This window comes from Colossoma macropomum, unplaced genomic scaffold (genome assembly GCF_904425465.1).
Source record: "Colossoma macropomum unplaced genomic scaffold, Colossoma_macropomum, whole genome shotgun sequence".
Taxonomy (NCBI): domain Eukaryota; kingdom Metazoa; phylum Chordata; class Actinopteri; order Characiformes; family Serrasalmidae; genus Colossoma; species Colossoma macropomum.
The window spans coordinates 18509279-18536921 of record NW_023494784.1 but is presented as its reverse complement, the minus strand read 5'-3'; the positions used below and the strand labels follow the sequence as shown (position 1 = coordinate 18536921).

The following is a 27643-nucleotide window of genomic DNA, read 5'->3' as shown; positions in this document are numbered from 1 at the left end:
ATCGAACTGATTCTTTTGAACTGTCTGAATCAATGAATCAAACGTTATTCACAAACACTACAGAAAGACAAGGGTAAATTGTCTGCAGATAGTAATGTTTGCAAATTCAAAGATACTGCTTTTAATATGTTACAAGTGATAGTGATTACGAAATATTACTGTTCGAATGTTAAGAGAAGCCATTAGCCCACAGCACAGATGTAAACATTGCGTAGACGCCACAGAACAGGTTGATTCAGTTGGACTTGTGAATCGGTTCGAGTGAATCATTCGAAACATGTTCATAAGAGCCAGTGTGATATGAAAAAAGTCGAAGTTGTAATCGCGACTGCTGTTGTTTGTTGTATGATATGTGTATTTGTATGTTAAATGTTTTCTGACGTATTATATTATGTCTGTTTTGCGTTATAAACAGCAGGCCTTCCCCACATCACACTTGCTGGAGAAAAGAAGTCTCGCGATATTTCGCGTTGCCGTGTGCTGCCGCAACCAATGAAATCTCGCGGTGCTGCGTTCCGCGAACAGAACGTCGCGAGGCGCCGCTGGTGGACGACGAGCCGGTTACAGATAGATATCGATAAACTTTAGGCTAGGGTTTCATTTTTTATTAGCTTTATTGCCTAAGTAAAGCTGTGCGTAGGAAAAAGAGTAGTGAAAACATTCAGTTAAGCCTGTTTTATCGGGTATCGGTGCAGTTCGCTTTAGAATAAACTGAAAGAAGAGGACGAGTGACGTCGTTTGTAAAGGAGACTTGGCTGTAATCCCTCGGCTAGCTTAGCTGGCTTGCTAACAAAGAAAATCTTCTCTGAGAAGGAGTAATCCTCACTAATTTTCTTTAGTTATGAGTCATGTGGTCGTCGACAGTTCACACGGTCTAGATCAGCAGGTAAGCGGTTTGCTGTACGTCCTGTAACCTCGAAAGAAAATTTAATTACCTAATAAGTTAACTTCTTTATTTTAATTCTCCGCAGGTCGTCTCTAGCTTAGCGAAGCAGCAGTATCATGTTTCTTAGCACCTAACTGTATGTCTTGGCGTGCTGTATTTGCATCGACTTGGGTCATCGTTTAAGTTATCTAGCTAGCATATTTGGTTTAGTGGCGTTGAACAGCAGGCTAGCTAGCTTTCTCGCCAAGGTGTCATCAGTTGTCAGGTTGACGTTGTTACCGTGCAGTTTATACTGGTGTTATCCATGAGAGAAAAGTTAATGAGCTGAGAGGTGAAGCAGGCAGCTTTATTGTTTGCGTGCTAACTTGCTGCGCAGCTTGACAACAACATAATAATGTGGGACGAGACTGAAATTTGCTTCCTATTCGCCAGCTTTCTGTTTGGATTTTCCTGTTCCACCTTAAATGGTGCAGCAGATACATTATGGCCTCTTGGGCGTTATAATAATAACTAACTACTGCACCATTTAAGGTGGAACGTGAAATTTTGAACAAAAAGCTGGCGAATAGGAAGCTGATTTCAGCTTCGTTAATGGTGGAGCATCGCACGTTTGTCCAAAGCTAAATAAAGCTTCGCTTAGGCTTCACCAGTCCTGTCTCTGTTCTAGTTGAGGCCCAGGCAGGAACGAGTGGGCCACTTTTGCCAAGAGTGGCTGGCTAACTTAAAATCAGCAACGGCCGCAGCACGAAAGGGTTGTCGCAGGGGGCCAGAGTCGGTCCGCGGGTCATTACTGAAGCTGGTTAGCTGTCTGGCATGTCTCTGTTGTTTTACGGCGAGGAGGATCAGTGCGACAGGCTGCTGCTGCTGAGTTCACCCCCTCCCCCAACATCTTGTCGCCACCACCACCGTTCGTCGGACATTTTGTTCGCCTCATCAAATGTTACAACGGACTCTGAATGGGCCACAATTTTTTTGTTCATGCATATTTATTTCAAAGGCGAATGCATTGTTTATGGAGTCGGTTTTCGACCCCGTGGGACGTCACCTGATCAGTGTCAACACTGTAATCCAAGGTGCCGGAATTGACAGATGCTCAGTAGGATGCGGTCGGCTGTGATCAACCAACAAGTCAGTGCACTGACTGGTTGATTTTACAGCACATTCATATCCATCAGATCACGCTTGCACAGTATTCCCAACATGGTACAGTCCCGCTAGTCCGTGGTACAGTTGTTGTTTACAAAATAGCTAGCAGTCGTGTCTGAATCAGTCAGATCATGGTTTTAGTGAGGTTCATGCTTTTGGCTACGACGGACAGTGTCGTGTGATTCTCTCACGTGTGCAGAGAGCGATGCAGATACAAGATCATGGATTCCTGATCCAGTGCATGCAGACACAGGCTTTAGCTGCGCTTTGCAATTGCTGCAGACTAAAAGTTGATTTATAGCTGGAATGTGCCGCTTTGTATAGTAACTTTTCGTGGACTTTGTCTTTTCTAGCTCTCTGCCCTAGACTTGAACTCTGCTGACGGGCAGGGTGGAGGCACTGGCAGTAAGTTTCCCATTTGAAAGCTTGTCTCAGGTTGCACGGACAGAGACGTATATTAACTGTGTACATTTAAAAGCAATGTTTCTCCTTAACAAACACAAAATATAACTAATATGCCATATGAATAAAGATAGACACCATTTGTGCAGTAATATGGCTGCAATAAGTGCATATGCATTTCACAATTAGCTGGTTTTAGTGCAGTGCAGATATTGTCTGAAAAGTAATGTGCTTGGCTTTTTTTCTCTCTCTCTTCCCCCCCAGAACGTTACATTCCACCTCACTTGAGAAACAAAGATGCTGGTAAAAATGGTAAGTGTTTTTATTTAGGTGGTATCAACAACCATTTCCTCCTTTTTAAAGAACTCTTTTCTGGCATCAAATTAAAAATATTTGGTTCTATAGACTTAAGCTCTGGCATTTTAGTAACATAACTAACATTTTGTTAACTTTTTAATCTCTTAGAACATTGTCTTTGCAGTTTAGGTCCATTTTAAATGTAAGCTAATACAGTATGTTTTATAGAATGTATGAAAGGTACATTATAAGGATCATGAGCATCAAAAGACCACTGTCAACAGCTGTTTCATTAACAAGCTTTCATATCAGTTTACATAGACCTTGCTGATTTGGCCTTTTAGATTGCAGTTATTTAGCTTGTTTTTTTTGTTGTTTATTTTTTTGTCATAGGCTTCTACTTTTGATTTGCTGAATTAAATTAATCAGCATGGTTTTGCTGTGATTTTAATTCACACTTTAATATGAACTGAGAGCTGCATATGCATACATTTTTGTTTTGGGAAGCTAATTGATTTTGAAGATTAGCCAGTCTTATGGCTAATGCTCTAACATCACTGTAAAGAAATTTTAAACAGAGACTTGTTTGAAAGTCCTATACAACTGGTTTTTATATTGGTCTTTGCATTATTTTTCTTACTTTGACTGCATTTTCATTTTTTCACAGCAGGAAATGCTTATTCCTCTGGTAGACAGAGCGGTTATTCAATGCCACCAGTACTGAGCTGTAAGTTTGTTTTGTCAGCTTTTGCTGAGGGTGCTCTGCATTCCTAAATGCATGAAAGTTGAATTACATATGTAGAGCCAATATATAGGGGCAAAAATAAAAAGCTCAAAGCTTACTGTGCTTACTTTCAGTAATCTTAACACTTTGAACAGATCAAGCTAAATGAGTCTTTGCCACAGTTCACTGTTTTTGTTGGAGAAGTAGCCAAACCTCTGTGTGCTTTGTCTGACTTACGACTGCTCTCCATAATTAGCTAGCAGTTCTGGTTGTTTGTGTTCGTGTCCTTTTTCTCTCTTATTTTCAAGTCAAGACTATGCATGTGCGGGGAGGGTAGACGCTGTACATGCACAATTTACCACTTGTTGCCATCTTTTTAAAAGGCAGGCACCTTTTTTTTACGATGTGAAACTGTTCCACAAGTTTCTCCTAAACAGTATCCTCAAAGTTGGCATCCTGAGAGAAACCCCAGAAACAGAAATAACTTTCATACTGGATGGGATGACTTTAGGACTGGTAACTATTAGATTAAGCCTCCATTCTCCTGCATTTCTCTCACCGTAAAGGAAGTGGTTGTTAAGTACCCTATACCTCTGCTCAGGTTACCCGAGATACCCTTCCCAGGAACTTGCCTTCTATCACACCTACAGTGGTGGCTGGCCAGAGAGATGTGGTATACCTCCATGTATCTGCATGGGACTTGTGCAGTGAACTCCCCATAGAGCTGACTGATGCTGTTCTCAGTGAACTGTCACATCATTATGACTTTGTGAGAGAGAGAAGTTAGCAAACTAATTTATGCTCTAATGTTGTGATATGAAAGCTTGCTTTTGCCGCATGCCTTACTGTGTAACTTCATTTGTTTCTACTAAAGTAATGTGAATGTTCTGACATCACGTATGCAAATATGGCATAGCTGTATGCTGGCCTTGAACTGGACTGTAGTTATGAAAGGAAGGTGGGGGAATAGCATTGCTCAATATAATCAGTATCTAATCACTTCATTCATGACAGCATTGTAGTAAGTAGGTTTTCTTTCTGCTGCTTGCAATACATGTGTACTTTCTATTAATGTATTTGAAGTTAAGGTGCTTTTCTAATGGTGTCTTTAACTGCAGGAAAACAAAATGTACCAATTACTACCCCCACACTGACTGGGACACTGAGTTGTACCCTTGACATCTATTTCAGATTTGGCTTAGTTCAGAAGCTAATTACTGCTATTTTCAGATGGCCACTGTAGGCCAACCCTGCCCTAAATCAAAGATAAATATTTATTTTTTTTAGTAATGATAAAATTCTGTGTAATTTGTTTTTATTGATCATTGCAAGCCGTCTGCAGTAGAACATGCCTGGATTCTGTTTTATTCAATATTTAGCTGTTTTATTAGATGTTATTTAATATTTCAAGTAGGTCTTGCATGTATTAAATTGTATACAATAATTACCCGTTTACGTTAAAGTTGTCTTTCTTCAGAGCTCCAGCTTTTAGATCATTTCTGAAATGCTGAAAATCGTTCTGGACATTCATTTTATTATAACTTAAATTTTTGTTGTCTTCCTCATTAATTTTAGACTTCTCTAAAAATTAGTTTATCATTTCTGAAGGCATCTAAAATGTCTTCATTTTTGTTCACAGCTTCTTAGTATCCTACTGATTATTTGAAACAAATGTTTTAAAGGTCTGGCGTACTAGTATCACTTTATACCAAATTGGTTTTATATTATTGAAAACAACGAGTGTGTTTACATGCACATAATAATCCGATAACGGCAGAAAATCAGAATTTGTCAGTAATTTGATTGTGTTTACATGCGCTAGAGTAATTAGATAATTTGAAACTCAAGGTCAGCGTGAGTCAGGCAGTAATTGGATTTCTGCTTTGCGACTGGCCTATAAACTCACAAGACATGCATCATCTAGAATATGAAGAATATTGAAGTCCTTAATTTTGTCAAGCATGTCGTTGTATGCACAGACAGAGAAATCTGAAAGAAATCAGAGTAAGGGTATGTATGTGCAGAAAAATCTGATTACTGAGCTAAAATCCAGCTCTCCTTATCAGATTTCTTAATCAGATTTCTAGACATCACTCCGATCTACAAATTGTTAAGTATGCTGTTAACATGACCACTTGAATATTCAGACCACTACAGAAATCTGATTATGATCGGATTGTAAGGTGCATGTAAACACAATCTAAAATTCTTAACTAATCTGTTGTTCTGAAAAGGGGGGAGGGGGTCGTATTGGTGCATCCCTACAATAGTGCATTTGGAAAAATAATGATCTGTAATTGGGGAGTCTGTTCACTCCAGCAGCACAAAAGTTTTTCTTATTCTATATGTTGCTGTAGCGTATCTAGATTTGGTTCAAGTACATATTGATGGGAGATTATTGGAATTAATTGTTTACTTGGATAAAAGTTATTACACACTTTGCCTTCTGTTGCATCTTCAAGCTGCTTTGTTGGAATTGTGTTTTGGTGCATTCTTAGAGGAATGCTGTGCACTGTAACTGCTTTTTGCCAGTCAGAAAAATCCTGTTGTCTGGACCTAGGCTTGCTGATGCTCTCTTAGACCAAGTTTGGAAGAATGTTCCACATAGCCCTATCAGCATTTTCCATTTGTCTGCAGTGAGGATAGTGTTTGCCTGCTCAGTGGCACGTTTGTGTGACAGTGCTGATGTGAATCTGAAGTGGAGAGTTTTGGGGGACTGATGGTTTAGGCTCCAGCTAATACCTGTGTGTGTCACTTGCAGCCTCTCCTGTGCGCACTGACAGCAGTGTAACCACCGATGGGAATGACGACGCAGCCAGTGTGCTCAGCTGGGCTGACCGCTGTGGTAAATGTTAGAGCAGCTGCCAGTGGTATGGCATGCCCTTTCATGGCTGTTTTTGGCCAGCAGATTGTTACCCAGGTCGGAGCTGAAACCTTTCAGGATTGTTCCAATGCTTAGTGGATAGGGCTGGGGTCCTAAAATGCAGTTTACAGAATGCACAGACTGTATTATATTGGTACTACTGAGCACCAGAGTATGTAAAATGGTTGTTATAAAAAAAATGGAAGGTAAATTTGTGACCACTAAGAAGGCAAAGTACATCGACAGCTGATATCTGTGAAATAAATAGCGGTATTTAAATATTATCAGCTCGATATTGGGTTACAGCTGGCAATTACAACTAAATTTCATATTTATAGCTTGCATGCATTGATGCTGGAGGTGCAGATGTTCCTTATTTTGGACTGTCTCAAATGGGTAGCATAGTGTATCATACCATTGCTTCACATGCAAAAATTCAATTCACTGCTGTAAGGGAATGCCACAGTAAATGTCCTTGGGCGAGGCTGATGTTCAGCACTTGGAGATAAGCCTACATGTTGCTCTGACAAACTTGTGGTCATTTGACTTAGTTCTACTGGGCAGTGCAGTACGGTACAGTTTCTACTCCCAGGTCAGAACTGTCTCTAACGTGGTTGAGTACCTGCATCTCCTCGCAGATCAGTTGTGAAATTAGGAAGAATTCTCTGGAAGTTCTGTGATGGTCACATAATGTCTTATGTTAGGCTATTATTAACAGTAATCACAAAAAAACAGTGGCAACAACTTTTTATGTGAGTTACAGACAGTGATTATTACTACTTAGGTAGTGTGTGTGTGTGTGTGTGTGTGTGTGTGTGTGTGTGGTGGTTTTTTTTTGTTTTTTTTTTTAGGTTGCCTGACAGGTTGTGACAATTATGTGAAGATTGCTCTTGATTGCATTATTTATATATGTCTCAGACCAGTATGCTTGATACCTCTACACAGCAAAACGCCTGCTCAGGGGTCTGTTACTGTACTGTATTTGCCCAGTGGAAAAACGCCACTTTCAATGCAGCTGCTGATTGGCTCCTCATGACAGAGCAAAGAGAGAGCAGCGCAGCTGTCTGGCAACTTTTCAAAACCAGATTATGACTGCCAAGTGTTTTAAACTGGTAACTAACATGGTAAAACATCACACCTAATGAAACGTATATTAATGTGTTGAATTGGCTGTCCGTAGCAGTGCTGTGCTGTTCTCTTATTAGTGCCACCCTGGGAAGAATACACCGTAGCCACACAACACAGCAGTATTAAAGTAAGATTAATCAGTAGATATCTATAGTTAGATTTCTGTTTTTTCTTATATACAATTAATAACTGGATTCTTCTGTTTTGTTTCATTTCTGTGAATTTGGCAAATAGATTATTTGGTTTTCGTAAAAGCAGTTATGTAACAAGAATGACTCTGACCTTGCAACTTTGGAAGCATTTGATTGTAATTTAGTAATAGATTTTCAGAAAATTTTGTTGGATGAATCCCCCACCCAGCTCATTTTGTGAACTGTCCTGAATTTGAAAGGATAGCAGTAGATCTGTGCAATGTCATTGTTTCTGTTTGGTTTAAAGCAGCCTGTAAAGGGATGACTGAGATTCTGGCATGGCAACGCTGGTGTGTTAGCTGGCTTCATTTTATTTTTAATGGTAGGAGGGTCATTTCTACTTGTAGGCAAGTGTTTCATTGAACTGGGCCTGCCTTTTGAGCCATGGTATGAACCTGTTTATCTAGTTAATCTTTTTGATCACTGTTTTACTAAAGCAAGATTAGTTTGCCTTCACTTGCTTTTTGACAACTACAGCTCGCTCAGCCAGAAGCAGTGAGACCAGTTGTGTTGGCTTGGCTTTTGGCTACCCTCCCTCAAATATATGCAGTTTTGTCGACTCCACCTCAATTGCTTCCTCTGATCTACTATTTCTATCCTGTCCGGAAGACTCTCCTGGATGGGATGGTGGTCGTAGCAATGGCTTTGTTAATGGATACCATGACAGTCGCATGAATGGAGGCGCAAACTTTGGACGTGGTCCTCCTCGCAATGACAGAGGTGGCCGCGACAGCTTCCGTGGCAACAGGGGTGGTGGTACCTTCAACCAGCCCATACATAACACAAGTAAGGACTGTAATTTGTCCATTCTTATTTTTTTTTTTTTAGTTATTTATTTTTTTTAAAAAGATCTACTTGAGCTGTTTTCAACCAAAGCACAACTGGCATTTACCATTTTAAATGAAAAGTTGTAGTTTTAATTTATTTTAGTCATTCATTTCAGTTATTCATCTAAACATTTTAGACTTTGGTGGCTATGATAACAAAGATGGAGGATGGAACACAGGTTTGAACAGGGATGCCTATTCTAGCTTTGGAGGACGTTCTGACAGAGGGAAGCCTGCATTCTTTAATGACAGAGGGACTGGATCGAGAGGAAGGTAAAGGAGACATGAACGACATGTTAAGCGTGCTTACCTTTTAAACTGTAAAGTTACGGACATTTTTATTTAGGGAAATTTAGTGGGTTAACAGTGAATGTCTTTGGTCAGGTATGAGCGTGGGGGCTTCGGCGGCGGTGGTGGAATGGGAAACAATCGGTGGGTAGAGGAGTCCAGGGATGAAGAGGACTGGTCCAAGCCTACCCCACCCAATGAGCGTCTGGAACAGTGCGTACCACAGCCTACTGCTAATCACATTTCCTGAAAGAGTCCATCTGCCACTTTGTCTAAGCTCTTATATACTGTCTTTCGGTCTGTCGCACATACAGTGAGCTGTTCTCTGGAAGCAACACAGGGATTAACTTTGAGAGGTATGATGACATTCCGGTGGAGGCCACCGGAAACAATTGTCCTGCGCCTATTGAGAATGTAAGTATGTCAGTGATGATTTGCCTCACTTAGCAAATCTGTCATTTAAACAGACTAGCACAGTAGCTCATTGTGGTTTTATTCTGTTGCTTTTCAGTTCCATGATGTTGACATGGGGGAGATCATCATGGGCAACATAACTCTGAGCCGCTACACTCGTCCCACCCCCGTGCAAAAGCATGCCATTCCCATCATTAAGGCCAAGAGGGACCTAATGGCCTGTGCTCAAACAGGTAGGGCTTTCGCCACATCTGATGTCAATCTGAACTTAGCCTTGCACTCCCATCTGGGGAAACAGAAGACCTGAATATCTGTGGCTGTGGACGTGGCAAACTGTTTGGCACCATGCTTCATTACTCATGTGCTGTGTTTGCTCAGGCTCTGGGAAGACTGCGGCGTTCCTGCTCCCAGTGCTGAGTCAGATCTACACTGATGGACCAGGAGAGGCTTTACAGGCTTCTAAAGCCAGTGGTCAGGTACTTATATGCTAAAGTTTTGTTAATCTTTCTGCTGTGAGTTTCTTTTTCTTTTGATAACATGAATATGTAAATACATTTTAGCTGGTGGTATTTATGAAATGGCATGTATTGGTTTAGCAAAATAACTGTTTATGATGTGAAGTCACAGTGAAAATCCTGACAGCATTGCTTTAATAGGAGAATGGAAAATATGGTCGCCGGAAGCAGTATCCCATCTCTTTGGTCCTGGCTCCAACCAGAGAACTTGCTCTACAGATTTATGATGAAGCCAGGAAGGTATGTCTGACTAGTTCCTGAATCTTGGCAGCTATGAGTAGTATTTTCCCTCGGGCATTTTCATTTTTAATGCTCTGGTGTTTTTCTTTTGTAGTTTGCGTATCGCTCCAGGGTGCGCCCCTGCGTGGTGTATGGAGGGGCTGACATTGGCCAGCAGATCCGGGACCTAGAGAGGGGTTGCCATCTGCTGGTGGCCACACCTGGGCGTCTTGTAGACATGATGGAGCGAGGCAAGGTTGGCCTAGACTATTGCAAGTGAGTGCTAGAAACAGACACAAAGCCTCTTAATTTCCTCTGAGTAATTAAATTGCTCTTCACTTCTCCCTAACACAATTAGATTGTGTTTCAGCCTGTTCTTTTCCCCCCACCAGTTACCTGGTTCTGGATGAGGCTGACAGAATGCTGGACATGGGTTTTGAGCCACAGATCAGACGTATTGTGGATCAGGACACCATGCCGCTCAAAGGTGTACGTCAGACCATGATGTTCAGCGCTACCTTTCCCAAGGAAATCCAGGTACAGAAGCATCTTGTGCACATATGCTTATGTTGGAGATGGCTTAAACATGGCAGCAAAATCACTTGAAGTTGGTCCAGTTTACAGCTTCATGGCCAAAAGATAAGAATCCTTTTAGTCCCACAATTGGGAAATTCAGTACTATATAAACAAAGGGACAGCAAGGCACTCAAGAAAAGGAGTAACAAGAAGAGAATTAACCAGCAAGTAATTAACCTTGTTAATTACTTAACAGGGTTTTACACTGTTACTTGTTGCTATGTAGACAATATAAGTAGTATTGAAAGTAAAAGAAGATAAAATAAATTCTATTGTTCATCAAAATTTAGAATACAAAAAATTATAAATAAATAAATAAAAGTAAAATATTTACACTGTAAGGATATTTTACCCGAATTTCACATGGAGTATTGCATATGAGGTACTGATTTATATTACACATGGGATGGTGAGGAGTCCCAACATAACAATATAAATATTACAAATAGAAAAGCGAAAAATCTTTACGCTATATTTTATGGGTATTCCACATGGAGTATTGATTATATTGCACACAGGAAATGGTGATGAATTCACAGTTTGTGTGTTGTAGGTGTGTGAGGTCTAATGGGTGGAGAAGGGTTCTAGTGGGAGCAGTGCTGGTTGTACAGTCTAACAGCAGCAGGAAGGAAGGACCTGCGATAGCGCTCCTTCACACACAAGCTGTAGGCCTGAAATCCCTGCAATTCTCACAAACTTTATTTTTGGACAAAAAAAAAAGTGAAATATTTTAACACAGGACAAAGTGTGCATATGATTTGTGAGGTGTTTAGCATCAGTTGCATTTTAGCAGTGCTAAGCAATCTTTCGCTGTGAGATGGAGACTGGAGCGACTTCGGCAAGATTAGGGAAGTCCTTATTGCTCTGCTAGTAATGTAGACAAGGCTGAAGTTGGATTCTTTTTCAAATATTCAAATAAAAATGTGGTTGCTTCTGGTAGTTACGCACCTGAAATGTGATGTCGCTTGTTTAGACCAATTCACCGATTCCAATCTATAGCTGATAAATCTTTCCATCTGTGTCATTTCCATTAGTTTTTCCATCGGTCTGTGTATGTCTGCGCATAATAAACAGCTACTCTGATTTCTTATTACTTTGTCTTATTTGCAGATACTGGCTCGTGACTTCCTTGAGGAATACATATTCTTGGCTGTGGGCCGTGTGGGTTCCACCTCAGAGAACATCACCCAAAAAGTGGTCTGGGTGGAGGAGAGTGACAAGCGTTCATTTTTGCTGGACCTGCTCAATGCCACAGGTAGAAATGCACATTTCCATCCTAGGCTGTAGTCTGTGTCAGTAGAAAGCTCTAAAGTGAATGCCGGATCAAGAGGCCATATAAACTAAGTAGGGGGAGTAATGAGGTTTTGAAAGGTTCAATGTTTGTTGCAGAATTTGACAGTAATCTTCTGTCTAATGTAATCCATGTTTGAGGATCTCAAGGATCTTAAGTAGATGAATATTAAAGGATATTTTCTATAAAAGTTATTATGCCTGCTTTATACTGCATCTTAGAAGTTCTTTGTAGTAACATTGAGTGGTGAAAGATGCATTAAGTTTACTGGGAGATTTGGTTTTATTTAAAGTCATTCCAAGTGAGGTTCAGGAAAATGCAACTGAAACTCCTGAGAGACCAGGTAAGTGTGGACTTTTCAGTCCAACATAACACATTCACATTCCATTGGCTCCTTTGTTTTAAGTTTTGTTTTTCCTTCATGTGCTTAAATATGCTTATCATTTTTGGTTGGATGCTTGTCTGATCGACATAAGCATTCACTCCTTAAATCTATCATTTTCATTTTGGTATGTGTATTTTGCCTGCGATGTGACCCGTTTTCCATCCTTTTGGATGTTGCCTCTGGAAACCATGGCTAACCATGGTAACAGATTTTCCAGTTGTGGTCCCGGAGTCATTTTAAGTGTCTTGTCAAAGTAAGCCTATTGCTTTAACTCAAAAGAGATGTTCTTTTTAAAATGGACAAGAGGAAATAAAATGGTCTTGATATGGTGTTTCCATGGTTACCAGCACAACAGCCAACATTAAACAGATAGAGATGAATGTGATTGGCTGCTTTGTTGAGCTCTCATCTGTATCTTGCCATAGCAACTCGGCACTGAGACAAAAATGCATGTAGAGAAGCCTCATCGGTCAGTGTTACCATGCCAACGTTATCTAAGCAAAGGCTGCTGCTATTCCTGCAGAGAGCTGCTGGGAAGAAACTGTGGAGTGAATGGAGTCGTTTCAGAGCAAGGCCTTGTTCACTCCAGACTTGCTCACCTCTCATCCTCTTGTCGAGCTTTGCTCTGATGGCCCTTAAAGAGAGAACGTAAATAAGCTGTGACAAACATTGAACCCAGTTAAATTTCCTTAAGGTTTTTTCCCTTTTTTTATACAACACAAAGCGTCTAAGAAGGAAAAAGGAATTTCCCCTAATTGTTGTCAACGAATGCAAAACCGCACTTGCCACACCCCCATGTTTTTAGTTGTTTGTTTATTTATTTATTTATTTATTTATTTATTTCTAAAAATTTCTGAGCAGCACCCAGCACTCTCTTGTTTTTGGATCCTCATCTTAAGCATGTTGCTCTTATGTGGAATATAGACCTCAGACCTTCTCTCTGGCTACAGGCAAAGATTCTCTCACACTGGTGTTCGTGGAGACTAAGAAGGGTGCAGATGCTCTAGAGGACTTCCTGTATCGCGAGGGCTATGCCTGCACCAGTATCCATGGTGACCGTTCTCAGAGGGATCGTGAGGAGGCGCTTCACCAGTTCCGCTCTGGGCGTTGCCCTATTATGGTCGCCACAGCTGTGAGTAACTTCTGATGTTTCCTTTCAAAAGTGTGTAGACTTTTTGTGTCGTGCTGACACTCATCACATTCTTCACTGTTACAGGTGGCAGCCCGTGGACTTGATATCTGTAATGTGAAGCATGTCATAAACTTTGACTTGCCCAGTGACATTGAGGAATATGTCCATCGCATTGGACGCACTGGGCGTGTGGGAAACCTTGGTGAGTTTATAAACCAATTGACTACAGGATTGTTATTTATGTTAAGATTATTTAGTGTTTTATTAATTGTGCATGTGTTTTTGTTCAGGTTTGGCCACCTCCTTCTACAATGACAAGAACAGCAACATCACCAAAGACCTGCTGGACATTTTGGTGGAGGCCAAACAGGAGGTTCCTTCCTGGCTAGAGAGTTTGGCTTTTGAGCACCAGCACAAGAGCAGCAACCGTGGGCGCTCAAAGAGGTGCAAGCTCCTTATTAATTTAGGTCTTTTTATTAATTTGTGGTAAACTCTTTTAAAGTATTTCGAGTTCTAAAGCTCTGTTATATGGGTCTGCAGGTTCTCTGGAGGTTTTGGGGCCAGAGATTATCGTCAGATGGCTGGAGGTGGCAACACGTTTGGCAACCGTGGTGCTCGCAATCCGGGAGGCCATGGAGGCAACCGTGGTTTTGGAGGTAATAAGGGTAAGTGTTTTGTGTGTGTGTGTGTGTGTGTTGTGTGTGTGTGTGTGTGTGTGTGTGTGTGTGTGTGTGTGTGTGTGTGTGTTTTGTTTTTTGTTTTTTTGTTTTGTTTGGATCTCTGACAAAAATAGTGTCACAATAGGGATGTGAATTTTGGCAAATTCTTCCAAACGATAACAGACCGTTATTAGTTAGTTGCCTGTTATTAGTCATTTAGTGATTTAATCCTTAACTGGCATGTCTAGAAGAATGGACCCATAAAAAACAAACATTTAACATCAAAAAACAGGACTAATTATTTCTTTGGGTTTTGCTTGCGGACTTTGCTGTTGATACGGTAAATCACTGTACTTGTTTAGCATTAGCACAACATTACATAATTTACATCTGACCACATTTCCTTCGTGCAACACTCTTTTTAGCTGAATGCTTTGTTTTGTTCTAAGGACAGTGATGGAGATTTAGAGGTTCTAAAGGAGTTGGTTCTTCGACTCCAAGTCTGGGTGTCGGGTCGGCTCTTCTTAGCTGACCCATGGATTTTTCATAAAATCTCTCGGACCTGTAGCAATTCAAAATATTGTGTAAACTATAAAGGGGTGGATTAACCTCTGCTATTTTTTCCTTCATCTGGCGTTGTCAGTTAAAATGGAGTCGAGGAGTCAACAGCAAGCAGGCATTCAAATATAGTATTGCGTCGCTAAGCCTTCAGGATATCTACGCTGGAAACATCGTGTGTGCGTCAAGTCAAAATGTGAACCAAGACCTATTAGAAAATAGGTCTGTGTTCCCACCCCACGTTTAACGTTGGTAGTGTAAATAACTTTGGGGCTACCAGAGCAAGTTGCTCTCTTGCATCCCCATGCTTAAAATTCAGAAACTGTCCTTTAAAGTTGAATGAAAAACCTGCCTGTTCCAATAACAGTTGTTTATCGGAAATTAAATTGTTATAGCCTAACCGAAAACACTGATTGAACATTTGGCAATTAACAGATATCCAATTAATCATTAACTAGGGGTGGGAATCTCTAGGCACCTCACGATTCGATTATGATTCAGAGGGCTGCGATGTGATTATAAAACGATTATTGATGCATCTTTTCTATACATCATTTCTATTTTTTCACTGTGTGAGCTCAAGTTTCGAGATCAAGTTTCAAGTTTATTTGTCACTTGCACAACATGTCAGGACATTTATGCATTGAAACGCTTGTGGTGAGGCACAGCTAATCACTACAGAAAGTAAATAAGTAAAAATAAAAATACAAGAAACCAACTGAAATATATTAAATATATGCAAAATATATACAGAATATAGAGACATTATACATTTTAAAGTGACTAAATAACTAACACAGAGTTACTTAAAGTGACTTAGTACTTTTAAAGCAAAGTATTTGTAATGATCCATAATGAATTTACTTCCAATATCTTTTTTTAATAAAAGAAATGGAAGTGATGTGGCAAATGAACTAGAAGGCTCTCATTCAGTGCTCTTGTTTGGAGCACGAGAAGCTGCTGCTACTCATCTGCGATTAAAATGCGCAGTTACGGTGAAATAGGATCCAGTGGCAGTGGATGTCCACGCAGCACATGTTACAGCTGTTCTACTCGTTTTCTTTAGTGATTTTATAACTTCGGTTTTGGTCTCGTTGTAGAGACGGCGGGGATTGCTGTGTCAGTAAAGTATCTTTGAAACGGGACGTGTGCGACATAGCACGAAAGCTCTGTTTCGCAACAACTGAGAACCAGTGTGCAGACTGCAGGTCACATAGCAGCAATGCGTTATTCGCATTTATAAGCACCACAGTTGGTTTCCTGGTACGTTAAATCTGCAACGAGAGACTGACACACACTAAAAAGTGGCGAAGGTGAAGTCAGCTTTTCTTTCGAATTCTTCCGTTCCACCTTAAATGGTGCCGCATTTACCTTCGGCGCCTCAGTCAGAATTTAAGGTGGAACGGGTAAATTCGAACAAGAAGCTGGAGAATAAGAAGCAACTTCAGCCTCATAAAACAGTCGAACGTTGAGAGACATTTAACTGAACTACTTCTGAGGAAAAGTTTTCTGGCGGAGATATGAGGAAAGTGGCTATAGCTGAAGCTTAAAGCAGAGCAAAGTAAATCTGCGTTTTCGTTTATATTGTTTAGCCTATACGAGGACATTGTCACATGCTGAGACATACTGGACATTAAATGTTGCGGCTCCCAAGGTGGTTTGATTTTTGTTGAAAGGACAAAATGTTAACATTTGGGTTGTGACTCCTGATCTAACCTGGCTTTAATGCAGAGGGAGCCGGTCGGATTTCTCGCTCATCCAGTAGTGTTTTTGTTATGTGCTGCCACAGACTGTCCGGACGCTGCACTTCCGAACAAGTTCCGCCTTTTTGCATTCCGTCAACATTACGTTATAAATTAAATATGTAGAAAATCGATTTTTGACATTTGTGAATCGATTCAGAATCGTTCACGTCCGCATCGCAATGCATCTAAAAATCGTTTCCCTATCATTAACATTTGTGAAGTACAAAATATAGGCTTTTAAATGTTTTGTCTCTTTCAGGTGGCTTTGGGAATTTCGTAAGCGATGGCTATGGGGGAAGTTATGGAAACTATGGAGGAAACTACACCCAAGTAGACTGGTGGGGCAACTAAAATGTCTCAGTGCAGTGGGTCACCATGCCAAACTAGCTGAATGGAAACCACATGTTAACATAGCCAGACTCTACGCCCTGTGTAGCTTTAAGAACTCGCAGTACATTACACGCTGTGATTCTCTGTCTGCATTCTGAATGGAGCTTAAAGAGAGAGAATGGCACGTGGCAGAACCAGAGCATCACTTTCAGATAGGAAACAACATGGACGCCCAGTTATGTGTTTGATCTACAATCTTGGACTTAGTTTTCAGCTGCACTTTTCTTTCTTTGTTTAGAAACAAAATGAAATGAGGATCATTTATATGTTAATGTACTGTGCCTTTAAATTTAGACAGGAATTTTGTTTCATCATTTCACTGAATGAACTTGGCCAAGAGCTCAATTTCTTTTTGTTGTAAAGGCATATAAAAGCTTGTACTTAATCAAACCTTGGCAAACAACAGGAAAATGTGGCTCGAATGAGTCATGATTCCATTTGAACTTCAAATTGTCACAGGGATATCATGTAGCCTACAATACAGGCCAGAGAACTAACAGCTCCTGGAACCAGCACAGAAGCGGTGGATTCAAGTGTTGATTCCTCTGTGTGACAACTTTTGTTCTAAGGGACAAAAAGTTCTGACTTTCTTTTGTTTTTTTGTTTGCTCACTCTATCCTGGATAGGCACCTATTTAGGGATATGGTAGTCTTCAAAAAGGCCATTCCAGTTGTGATAAGAATATTCATAACAAAAAATGGTAGAAACACTCAGTTACTGACACTGTTGTTTAAAAAAAAATAAAATTTTATATATATATATATATATATATATATATATATATATATATATATATATATATATATATATATATATATATAAAAAATACACACATATATATATATATATATATATATATATATATATATATATATATATATATATATATATACACACACAGTGCTGGAACTTGTTACTCCACTGCTTTTAATTGACTTGACAGTGTTATGGCAGCTAGTAAGTACCACAGGCTAGCCACTGTAAGTGGGCAATTTTTTGTTATTTTTTCTTGAAACATTTCGGAGGGCAAGTGGAAGATTATTTAGAGAAACAAAAGCAGTTTTGATGAAAAAATGTTTCTTCACAAAAAAACAAAAAGATGCCTGCCAATTTTTGAAGGCAAAGTTCAAATGGCTTCTAACGGACCATAGTACCAAAGCGGCCATGCCTCTCGTCATGGCTACTTTGGTCGTCTACGCATGCTAGTGTTTTGTTTTTTGGTCAAGGGCAGAGGACAAATTCTGTCACAGGCTTTACTTTATTACATTTTCTCTTTTCAAGCTGCGTTGGAGGCACGGCTCCTTTTTTCCTAGGCAGAAGCATTAGGAGATGGCTGTGAGTTCATTCTGAGGCATTGGCAGATACGCACAGGGTTTTCTGAGTCGAGCCTGTTGAGCTATTGGGCTCCACTGCGCCGTAGTGGTCAGGATCACTGTGCGGTGGCTGAGAACCAGGTTTTTCCTCCTGGTGGTACATTTTAATGCTGTTGTCTCCTGGAGTTCATCTGCTCTGATGTTAACTAAACGCTGGCAGCAGAGCCAGCTTTCTGCTTCCTTTAAAGAGGAAGGAAGCTTCAGAGAGGAGGAGAAAAAAGGCATTTAACTTAAGTGCAATAGATTTCTTCTCAAGTGTGTTGTGCCTTGACATTTTTTAAATTGATGAATTCAAGTGGATGCACTGACAGTATTGAGAACTTAAAGACGAATGGTGCTACTTAAGTTAGGTCTAGGCCCATGTATGTTGTGCCCATCAAGTTTTACAAAGTTCTTTTATTGCACATCTGGAGTTTTATATAAACGTCTTGAGTGCTTGTCCACAAGCTTCCAAATATTGTGAATGGAGAGAGAGAAACGCAGCTTGTTTACAAAAGGGGAAGGGATCTCAATATTTACCAGGATTTATTTGGGACCAGGGGGTTCAGCAGTGGGGAATTTAGCTATTTGCACACAGATTTCTAGATTCTACTTTTGCTGCTAGTTTTGTGTAATTTATTAAGCATTTTTTGAGAAATATTTATTTTTATAAGCCTCAAAGTGATTCTTTGAAAGTTTCAAGAAACTTGACCAAAAGACAGTACAAAAACACTGGCACTTGAATGTTGAATGTCACCTGTATGCGTGAAATTTCTATACTTCGGGGTAGTGTGAGCTTTTTAATGTTTCAGACATATTGGACTCAGTCAGTATCCACAGCTGTTGAAGGCCTATAGGCCATATTTCTATACTAATTATTACTAATTGGCTCTCAATTGGAAATGGGGACATGCCAAGGTTTGGAACAAAGTGTTCAAATGACCTAATAACTTCTTAAATGTATCAGTACGAAAAGTGTCCAGTTTCTCCAAATGTGCATTTTTTCCTTTTAAAATTGGATTGTGTTCTGTTACGATTTTTTTTGTTTCAGTGAATGTCTGGCACATGGCAATCTTAAACATGTGGTTCTTCTCTATTGTTGCATTTGCATATATGGTGCCTCTGGGTTTGAGCTTCTGAGGAGCAGTTAGCAAGCGGTACTGCTAGCAATAAGTCTTACTGTGGATTTGCAGCGTTGAATTCATAACCTGCAGAGATGGAAAGAAGCTTATCGCTTGCTGGCTTTCCTGAGAACAACCCAGAGCACCTTAGATTTAGTATTTGCTTTATGTAGTAGTGTATGTAGAAGCTATGCACTGCATGAGAAGACTCAGCTGTGCATTTATTGTATGATTTTACCAAAATAAAAGTTTGAAATGCTAATTCCTTACAAAACCAAGCATGTTTTCTAAAACACTCAATGTAGCAAAAATGGGGAAAAAAACATGTAGCAGCTGTTAATAGTGTGGCTAAAAGTTATTGGCATTGTTTGGAATTCAATTGGCTTAAGTTTGTTTACAACATATAAATTCATTCTTTCCTGAGCTCATTGTCCCTTGTCTTATTTTCATCTTTTAAAAATACAGAACTGTTTTCCATCTGTTTCATCAGTACGGGAGAAGAACTGACAAGACGTTTTTGTAATTCAGTAGTGTTCTCAAAGTACATAATGAATAGTGTCTAGTGCATAAAATCATATAATATTGCAATACTTCTACATATAAAGATTAAAAACATCCAGTGAGCAGCAGTTCTACAGATAAAACGCATGTTGATGAGAGAGGTCCACTAATAATGGCTAGACTGGTTCAAGCTGATAGAAAAGCTATGGTAACTCAGTCACTGTATAATTGTGGTGATCAAAAAAGCATGCAAGAATGCACTACACATCCAACCTTTAGGCAGATGGGCTACAGCAGCAGACCATGTTTGATTGCACTTCTGTCATCCAAGAATAGAGCTGAGGCTGCAGTGGGCACAGACTCCCCAAAAGTGGACAGATGCAACCTGGAAAAACATAGCCTGGTCAATTTCTGCACTTTCCGGTCGAGGCACACAGGTGGTATTTGGCACCAGCAGACTGAATCATTTAACCCGTGCTGCCTTGTGTCAACAGTCCAGGCTGGTGGAGGTGGTGTAATAGTGTGGGGAATGTTTTCTTGGCACACTTATAACAATTCACCATCACTTGAAAACTACAGATTGTTTGAATATTGTTGCTGACCATGTTCATCCCTTCATGGCCAAAATCTTCTAATTGCTACTTCCAGCATCATAATGCACCATGTCACAGAGCAAAAGTCAAAAATCTGAATCCAATAGATTTTGTAGTTTCTTTCATTTGTATTTGGTTTGAGAAATGAGTAACAGTTCACACTTTTCACCGGTCTTTGGCAAGTTTTCAGATTTACTGGAAGTTAGGGTAAAGTTTTTCAGAGGCATCCCGTTTAGTTGCAGTTGCTAAGCTATGAAGTACCACCTGGGTGAACTAATTTGCTACAGTGCCACACTGACGCAGACCAGCAGCTCTAGTTAGTTAAGAATACCAACAGAGTGTGGCTTGCTGTTGTTGTGTAGAAATAAGCATTGACCTCTTGGAAAAAGACACTCATCCACAAGGCATAATATGTTGCTTGTTTGGCCTGGATTGTGCATTCTAAATAAAAAGGCTAGTCATCTTCACATAAAGATGAAAGGGAATGCAGTAAGGCAAATAGGATTTTCCATTATAGCTGGACATGATTATAGTCATTTCTTCTGGACACTACCAGCAACTAACTCTAGTTGGCCCACAGTCTGTAGGGTGATATGCTTGATAACCATCATTTTTTTTTATTCTAAAGTCAGTGGGAAATGGCAGTATAGGTGAGGTAAGATGCTGAGCCTCCTGGTGACCCTTTGATCAGGCAAGAAGGTACTTGTTAATTAGTTAATGAGTTGAATCAGGTGTGCTGATGAGACAAAGCACAAAAATGTGCATAGTGTTGGGTCGCCAGGACTGAGATTGGCAACCTTGTGTATTTCAAACCCTCGTAGTATCCATATCACTAAACTACTGAGCAAAGCACATGCTGAGGCATGAGGACACTGAGCAGGGCAGTGACAACATCTTTAATGAAGGCATTAATGCACACTCGGCAGATGTTAAGGTTTCCTGAAAAGTTTGCTGTGGCACCCCATATCCACCGTCTGCTGGCTGATGTAAGAAGATTGCAGGTTGTAATCTGTACGCGCCATGCAGGCTGCACAGGCAGCCACCGCTGATCTCTGAATGCTGTTTTACCCAGCTGTAATCCCACAGCCATCTAGAGGATTTTTCTGCCATTAAGTGATGGCTTTTGGAAAAGGGAGTGCTGCTTAGAGGGGCACACACACATACGCATATATGTACACACCCCTCTCGGGACCTTTAAATCCATTCAGACGTTCATTTAGAAGCACACGGTGCTGACAGCGTGACATGTCAGAGTGGACTCATGGATATGTTTTTACTGGTTTTCACTTTAGGTGGAGGTGTATTGCAGTTGATCAGCAGGTAAGCAAACTTGTGCAGTGGACAGATGCATAACTGTGTCCTTTTATTTGGGTTTTTTAGCTTATAAAATTTTATTGAAATTGTAATAACAAGCTCAGTGGCTGGTGTAGTAAAACTAGGTGCGTGTCGATATGGGAATTTTGGCCTGATGCTGATATCCAGTATATTCCAGGTACATATCTGATGATGCTGATATATTTTACAAAATGTTCAAATTGGGACTAGAGTCACCTGGATCAGCTTTACATTTATTTAATAACTGCATTCTGTTTTATCCTTATGCATGCGACTAGCAAATCGCTGTTGTCGGAAGAAAACCTCCTATCTCCAAAAATAATAACTTCACAGGGGAAGGAAAAAACCTACTTTACTTTTAATGTGAGTCAATGTAACCAGTAATTTTGGGCTGTTTCTTTTAGTCCATTAATCATGAAATTTACACACTTTTCAAATTATATCAAAAACTGAAAAACAAAAATGGAGATGCGAGGGTTTCTCCCGACAGCAGTGATATATAATAATCACATTGTATTAGCAGATAATTGTTAAAATATGTTGTTTTATTCATTGTGCTGCACCTTTAACCCTCTATTAATGTTAGATTCGTCTGTAATACACATTCAGGTGATTCTAGTCCCAATTTCCTTCTTTTTTAATGAATGTTTACTGGTTTTTGATGACACACACACGGTAACGCATTTAGAATGCGACACATGGAAACGCAAACAAATGGGAGGGGTGGGGTGTTATGATCCCCATCATACCCATAGACAACCAATCAAAGCAATGAAATTTAAGAAAAATATTGAATCACTCCGGCCCTACAAGGCCTTGACAAAAGCAATAGCATCCAGTTCTGAATTGTGGCAGCCTTGTGAAATCTAGCTGTGGTCGCAATTTTTAGATTCTATTAAATGGATCAGAATCGACAGATATGTACACGGAAAATATCAGATATCAGCCAGAATTACCACATCGACACATCCCTAGTGGAGGAAGCAGAGTAGTCAGACGTAATCCTTTCCAGATGAAATATACTTCTTAGAAATTTAACAGACCATATTTTTCATTTCAGGCATTTTATCCTGACATGCCACAGGTGAAAAGGCTCAGCGATGTTTGTCACTGTTGTAGCTGGTAAGAACTGTACACCATTGAACAGACCTGCTATTGCATAATCTAGAACTGTTCAACAGTCTTTGGTGAAAACAAAAACGATGAGAGTAGAAGCGCAGTCACTGAATTTTAGGTCATGTTCTGTGTCGGGGACGTGCTTAGAGCAATTTAACAAAGTACAGGTGAGTCGCTGTTTGTAGCCAGACAGAAAGTCCAGGGGACAAACAATGCCTGCTACTTCTGTAAGCTCCAATCTGGTCATTCTTAATCACTGTAGTCATTTCCACTGTGAAAGCCTAAATTAAATGATTCCTACATTAAATAGTTCCTATTGGTCCTCCTACTTGTGCCTTTTCATTTTCCCAAATCTGAATTGAAGTGAAAGTATTTCATACAAATGCAACATAAATATCACTGCAAACTTTGAGTCTAGGATAGCGATTGGAATTTTTTCACTGATAGGACTTCTGTTTTATCTTCTATTAATTAATGAGTTGAATTAATCTGAGAATTCTCTTTTATAATCAGACACTGTACAACGAATAATAACAAAAAGCAACATCATTTAGATCTGTCGCTTGTCATCAGGGATCATTTTCCATATGACTGAAAGCAAATAAGTGAGTCAGACTAGTGGCTTTGTAAAATAATTCATTGTTTTTATTAATATTACATAGTTCAGTTTTTCTGATCTTGTTTCTCGAGCACATCTGCTCTGCACATTTAAGTGTTTTCCCTGCATTTTCACTGGACTGTTAATTCACTAATCAGTTGTGCATTAGAGCAGAGAAACTAAATATGCAGGGCAGTGGGTTCTCTAGGGCCTGATTTGGGAACCACTGTTGTACTCTGTATTCATCTTAATTAAATAGATTATCAGTCATTTTAATATATATACAGTACTGTGCAAAATTCAGTGACCTCCTTTCACTTGTTTTTTATTTCCAGTCAATATGGCCATTCAGTAAAAGTTAATCATTTTTCAGGAGATTTTTCTGAGGATGTTAGATATAAGATGATCCACTTGCGTAAGGAAACCAGAAGTCAGAGGAAAATGGAAAGGAAGAGAAAAAAAAAAACAAAGTTTTAAAAATGGGAGTTCAAAAACTGATTAAAATATGGAAAATGGGACTCCTAAGTCCTTGGCTGTGCAAGTCCTGGTAGACCACCAAACCATCAGACAAACAAAGCTTTAATCTTTGAGAGAAAATCAAGCTCCACTCTTGCTTCAAATCCGAAAAATCCACAGGTGTTTCTGTCCATCCTTCCACTGTAAGAAGACAACTCAACACTATGAGTCTGAAAGGATGTGTAGCTGTCAAGAAGCTGTTTTCAGAACAATGGACTGACCACCCCAGAGTCCAGACTGCAAAATCACTGAATGTGTTTGAGATTACTTGGACCATGAGAAGCAGAAAATGCAACCAACTTCTAAGACTGAACTTCAGCAGTGTGTAAAAAAAAAAAAATATTTGAAAAACTGAAAGCAAGTCACCTGAAAAGAATGGAAGCTATAATAAAGGCAAAGTGTGGACACACTAACACTGAAAAAAGAACTGTTTAGGCTTCTGTATAAATATGTTTTCTGCTTTTTCCTGGTGCTGAACAAAGAATAACTTGCACTTAATGGCTGCTTTGACAGGAAATTAAATAAATGAAGGTGGACTTTACTGTACATAACAATTAATTGGTATCTAAAATTTAAGAGCATAGACCTGAATCTTTTCCCTTTCTTGCAGTGAGTTTCCTGATGCTGCCGCACAGCGTGGCTCTGTGGGCCTGTACCCGCTCCTGCCCCCCCAGCTGCACGTGCACTCAGGAGAAAAGCTGCACAGTGCTGTGTGACCGCGCCAACATGGTCGAGCTTCCCACAGAGTTCCCCTGCGAAGCGTCCTCCATCAACCTGGAGAAGAACAGCCTGAAGTTCTTGGCTGAGCGAGCCTTTGGCACTCTACCCTCGCTCAAGTCGCTCTCCTTGGACCACAACAACATCTCCTTCATCACACCGGGGGCTTTCAAAGGGCTACCAAACCTGCTGGAACTCAAGATGGCCCACAATGAGTATATCCGCTATCTCCACACGCGCACCTTCACCTCGCTTAAACGTCTGGTGCGCCTGGACCTTTCTGACTGCAACCTCTTCAACATGCCTGACCGCATCTTCCTGGAGCAGATATCCCTGAAGGAGCTGCTCTGCTTCCAGAACAATTTCAGGCGCATCCCAGGCGCTATACGAGGAATGGAGAACCTGACACACATTTACTTGGAGCGCAACAAGATTGAAGCGGTGGCCTACAACTCTCTGCTGGGCCTATTCAACCTCAAGTATCTCAACCTACAAGAGAATCGCATCAGCGTCATCCACGATGAGGCTTTTAAGGACCTCCGTCGACTGGAAAACTTTTACCTGAACGACAACCTGTTGGCTGAGTTGCCTCAGCAATCTTTCAAGGGTCTCAGTCGCCTCAAGATGTTAAATCTGGGTGGTAACTTGCTGACCAATGTCTCCAAAAGCTGGTTTGGTGACCTGGTGGAGCTGGAGGTGCTCTACTTGGACCGGAACCGCTTGTCCTTCATCGAAGTGGGTGCTTTTGAGAATTTGACCAGCCTAATGACGCTGCATCTCAACAGCAACAACCTGACTACGCTGCCTTTCTCCGTCTTCCAGCCTATCTACTTCATTGGACGCCTCTACTTGTTCCGCAACCCCTGGGAGTGCAACTGTGAGCTAGAGTGGCTGAAGGAGTGGATGGAGAGCTATAAGCTGGTGAGGGACATCCCGTGCACTTCCCCTTCTTCAGTAGCTGGATTGGACCTGAGCGAGGTCATCTATGCTCGTCTGAACGGCACTTGTGTGGACCCTGCAGAACTCAACCTGACCACGGCTATCCCGGACTACCCCACCACCGAGAACAAGTTTAATAGCCTGATCTCCAAACTGCTGCACCAGGAACTGAGGGAGGAGATGGGGAATTCTACAGAGGGTCCAAGGAATGGCACATTGCTGGAGCCAGCGGAGGGCCAGCTGTCTTCAGCCCACAGGTCATCTAGTGCTGGTCAAATCCTGCCTCTCCTGCTGGCCTGTCTGTTCTTCCTTCAAGCTCCAGCCTCTCTTTCCAGTCTTACTAATGCCTCATGAAAGTCTGGCACATGGAAGAAGAGACAGTTTGCCAAGAGAGAAGAAAACATTTGGGCTGAAGGCTTTGTAGATGAGATTTTTCCTAGAGACTTGGATTGTATGTCTCGACAAAACAAGGAAATGCCAGCCGTTATGGTTCTGAAGAAACCTTTCTCAGAAATGTGATACTGTTAGAGAAACTGGTGTTCTGCATCTCTGAATAGTTGGTTTAAAGGAATCTAAAAAGGCAATTCCACCAACACATGTGGATGTGGGTGAATGACTGGTTTTCATGTATTCTCAGAATGATTTGCTTTTTTTAAAAGTGATAATTACAGATATCTTAGTATATGTAAGATACTAGCTTAAATAAACTATATAGAGTGATGACAGTTGCCACAGAGATTGGAAAACGATGTTGAATTGCTATTGCATTACATGTGCATTCTTGTAAAAATGCACTTTGAGCTTTAGGTTCACTTCTTCACTCAGGAGTTTCAGTGGTGGCCATGTGCTGGACTCTTATGGTGTTGGTATAGAAAATGGGGTTGTACACTTAGTGTTACACCAAAATGACACTGTCACTGTCCCAAAAAAAGAAAAAAAAGAAAAAAGATTTCCACTAAATTAGTGCAGCTAATTTCAGGGGTATTATAGTACTGATTTTGGTTTTTAGAAAAGTAAAAATGGATTAAATCTTTTTTTTTTTTTGGACAGTGGTGATATGTAATATTTAAGAATATACAACTGTGACAATACAGATCTAAAATAGGGCTGCCTAAATATTTGGCCATCTGAAAAGTTACCCCAAGTCCACCACTCACCAAATGAGAAAAATATTTTTATACTATTACTTTCTTGTTTTCCTTTTAACACTGTATTTTTCAAGTGTTCAAGTAGCAAAATAAGTGTAATGTTATAAAATGCATGTACCCCACCACAATCATTACACTTTGGTCCTCTTTGGTGAACAAAGAGTCCTAGCAGCCCTGCTGCAGAGGCTGCCCTTACATAAAAATGGACCTTTACTATAAACACTGCATTAACATGAGTTATGGTAATACTGACGTACTTCAGCTACAATGGAACGTGCTTCATGCTTCCCTTTGTTGCGTAATTTTATGTAATTTGTGAGCAGGTAATGTTTCATAAAGCTGAACCTGTTACTGTCATTTTAACAGATGGTGTAACATGCTTGCCTCTCATATGATTCTTTCAACTGGGTAAATGTAGACGTTTCTAGTTTTAATAAATGCATTAATCTTCTTTTAACGCAAGGCTTAGCTGTACTCGGCTCTCTAAGCTGCTCTGTATCCTAACCAAATGGAATGGCTTTATCATTGCATTTTGCTCCTACGATCATATCTGCTGTACAGTACAGGTCGTATACTTAATGTATTTAGACAGAAGGCTCCAACAAAAGGTGACGTCATTTCCAAGCACTGTCACAGCGCACACAGCATATTCCACCAGCATACACGCATAAATACATTCATAGGTGTTTGACTGGTTACTGTGTATATCATGATACATATCATGATGATGTTTACTACAGTGTTACTTGTAACACTGAAAGGCAGCATTCATTAGGCTACATAAGACTTTAAGAAAGGCTCTTTCGTTTACTGCTGTGAAATGACATCATGGACAAAAGCAGCCTTTATAACAACTGCTTATTGGAATATGTCTGGTAGTTTGTCAGTTGTCATGAAAGGCTTGTGCAGGAGTCATGTAGCCTTCTGAATGTTGCCTTTTAGGAAAGCATTACTGTTTTTTAAAGAGACATGTTAAAAATATGTTTCGTACTAATTCAAAAATATTTAGCATAATTAATCTTGAAATACTGTTCAGTTGCTACTGCAATACATGTGTGTTCTAATACTGAT

At 40.2% G+C, this 27643-nt stretch overlaps 2 protein-coding genes across 5 annotated transcripts; both read left to right on the top strand.

Moving 5' to 3' along the window:
- Positions 1 to 517: 517 nt before the first annotated feature.
- On the top strand, positions 518 to 17399 carry ddx3xa (DEAD-box helicase 3 X-linked a). 4 transcript variants are annotated; one of them, XM_036585272.1, is made up of 22 exons: positions 518 to 886; positions 2386 to 2437; positions 2699 to 2746; positions 3399 to 3458; positions 3879 to 3971; positions 4057 to 4128; positions 6217 to 6300; positions 8247 to 8423; positions 8602 to 8737; positions 8849 to 8965; positions 9067 to 9166; positions 9264 to 9399; positions 9545 to 9642; positions 9823 to 9921; positions 10016 to 10176; positions 10293 to 10437; positions 11587 to 11731; positions 13103 to 13284; positions 13369 to 13486; positions 13575 to 13728; positions 13825 to 13949; positions 16506 to 17399. In XM_036585272.1, exons 1-22 carry the CDS (start codon positions 842 to 844, stop codon positions 16595 to 16597), a joined length of 2439 nt encoding a protein of 812 aa, XP_036441165.1. In that variant the 5' UTR covers positions 518 to 841; the 3' UTR covers positions 16598 to 17399. The 4 variants fall into 4 exon arrangements, with proteins under 4 accessions (XP_036441165.1, XP_036441249.1, XP_036441327.1 ...); XM_036585356.1 differs by lacking the exon at positions 6217 to 6300; XM_036585434.1 differs by lacking the exons at positions 3879 to 3971; positions 4057 to 4128; positions 6217 to 6300.
- Positions 17400 to 21362: 3963 nt separating this feature from the next.
- Positions 21363 to 27023, top strand: nyx (nyctalopin). The gene is made up of 3 exons (XM_036584771.1): positions 21363 to 21523; positions 22599 to 22660; positions 24379 to 27023. The coding sequence occupies exons 2-3, from the start codon at positions 22639 to 22641 to the stop codon at positions 25776 to 25778; spliced, it is 1422 nt and encodes a 473-aa protein (XP_036440664.1). The 5' UTR covers positions 21363 to 21523; positions 22599 to 22638; the 3' UTR covers positions 25779 to 27023.
- Positions 27024 to 27643: the final 620 nt, after the last annotated feature.

What these genes read in the sequence shown, in the direction of transcription:
- nyx (XM_036584771.1), top strand. Translation starts at nt 22,639, where the DNA reads ATGTTTGTCACTGTTGTAGCTG. An exon ending in GTTTGTCACTGTTGTAGCTG is followed by an intron (nt 22,661 to 24,378) that starts GTAAGAACTGTA and finishes CCTTTCTTGCAG; the next exon opens with TGAGTTTCCTGATGCTGCCG.
- ddx3xa (XM_036585272.1), top strand. Translation starts at nt 842, where the DNA reads ATGAGTCATGTGGTCGTCGACAGTTCACACGGTCTAGATCAGCAG. An exon ending in CACACGGTCTAGATCAGCAG is followed by an intron (nt 887 to 2,385) that starts GTAAGCGGTTTG and finishes TGTCTTTTCTAG; the next exon opens with CTCTCTGCCCTAGACTTGAA. An exon ending in TTTATGATGAAGCCAGGAAG is followed by an intron (nt 9,922 to 10,015) that starts GTATGTCTGACT and finishes TTTCTTTTGTAG; the next exon opens with TTTGCGTATCGCTCCAGGGT.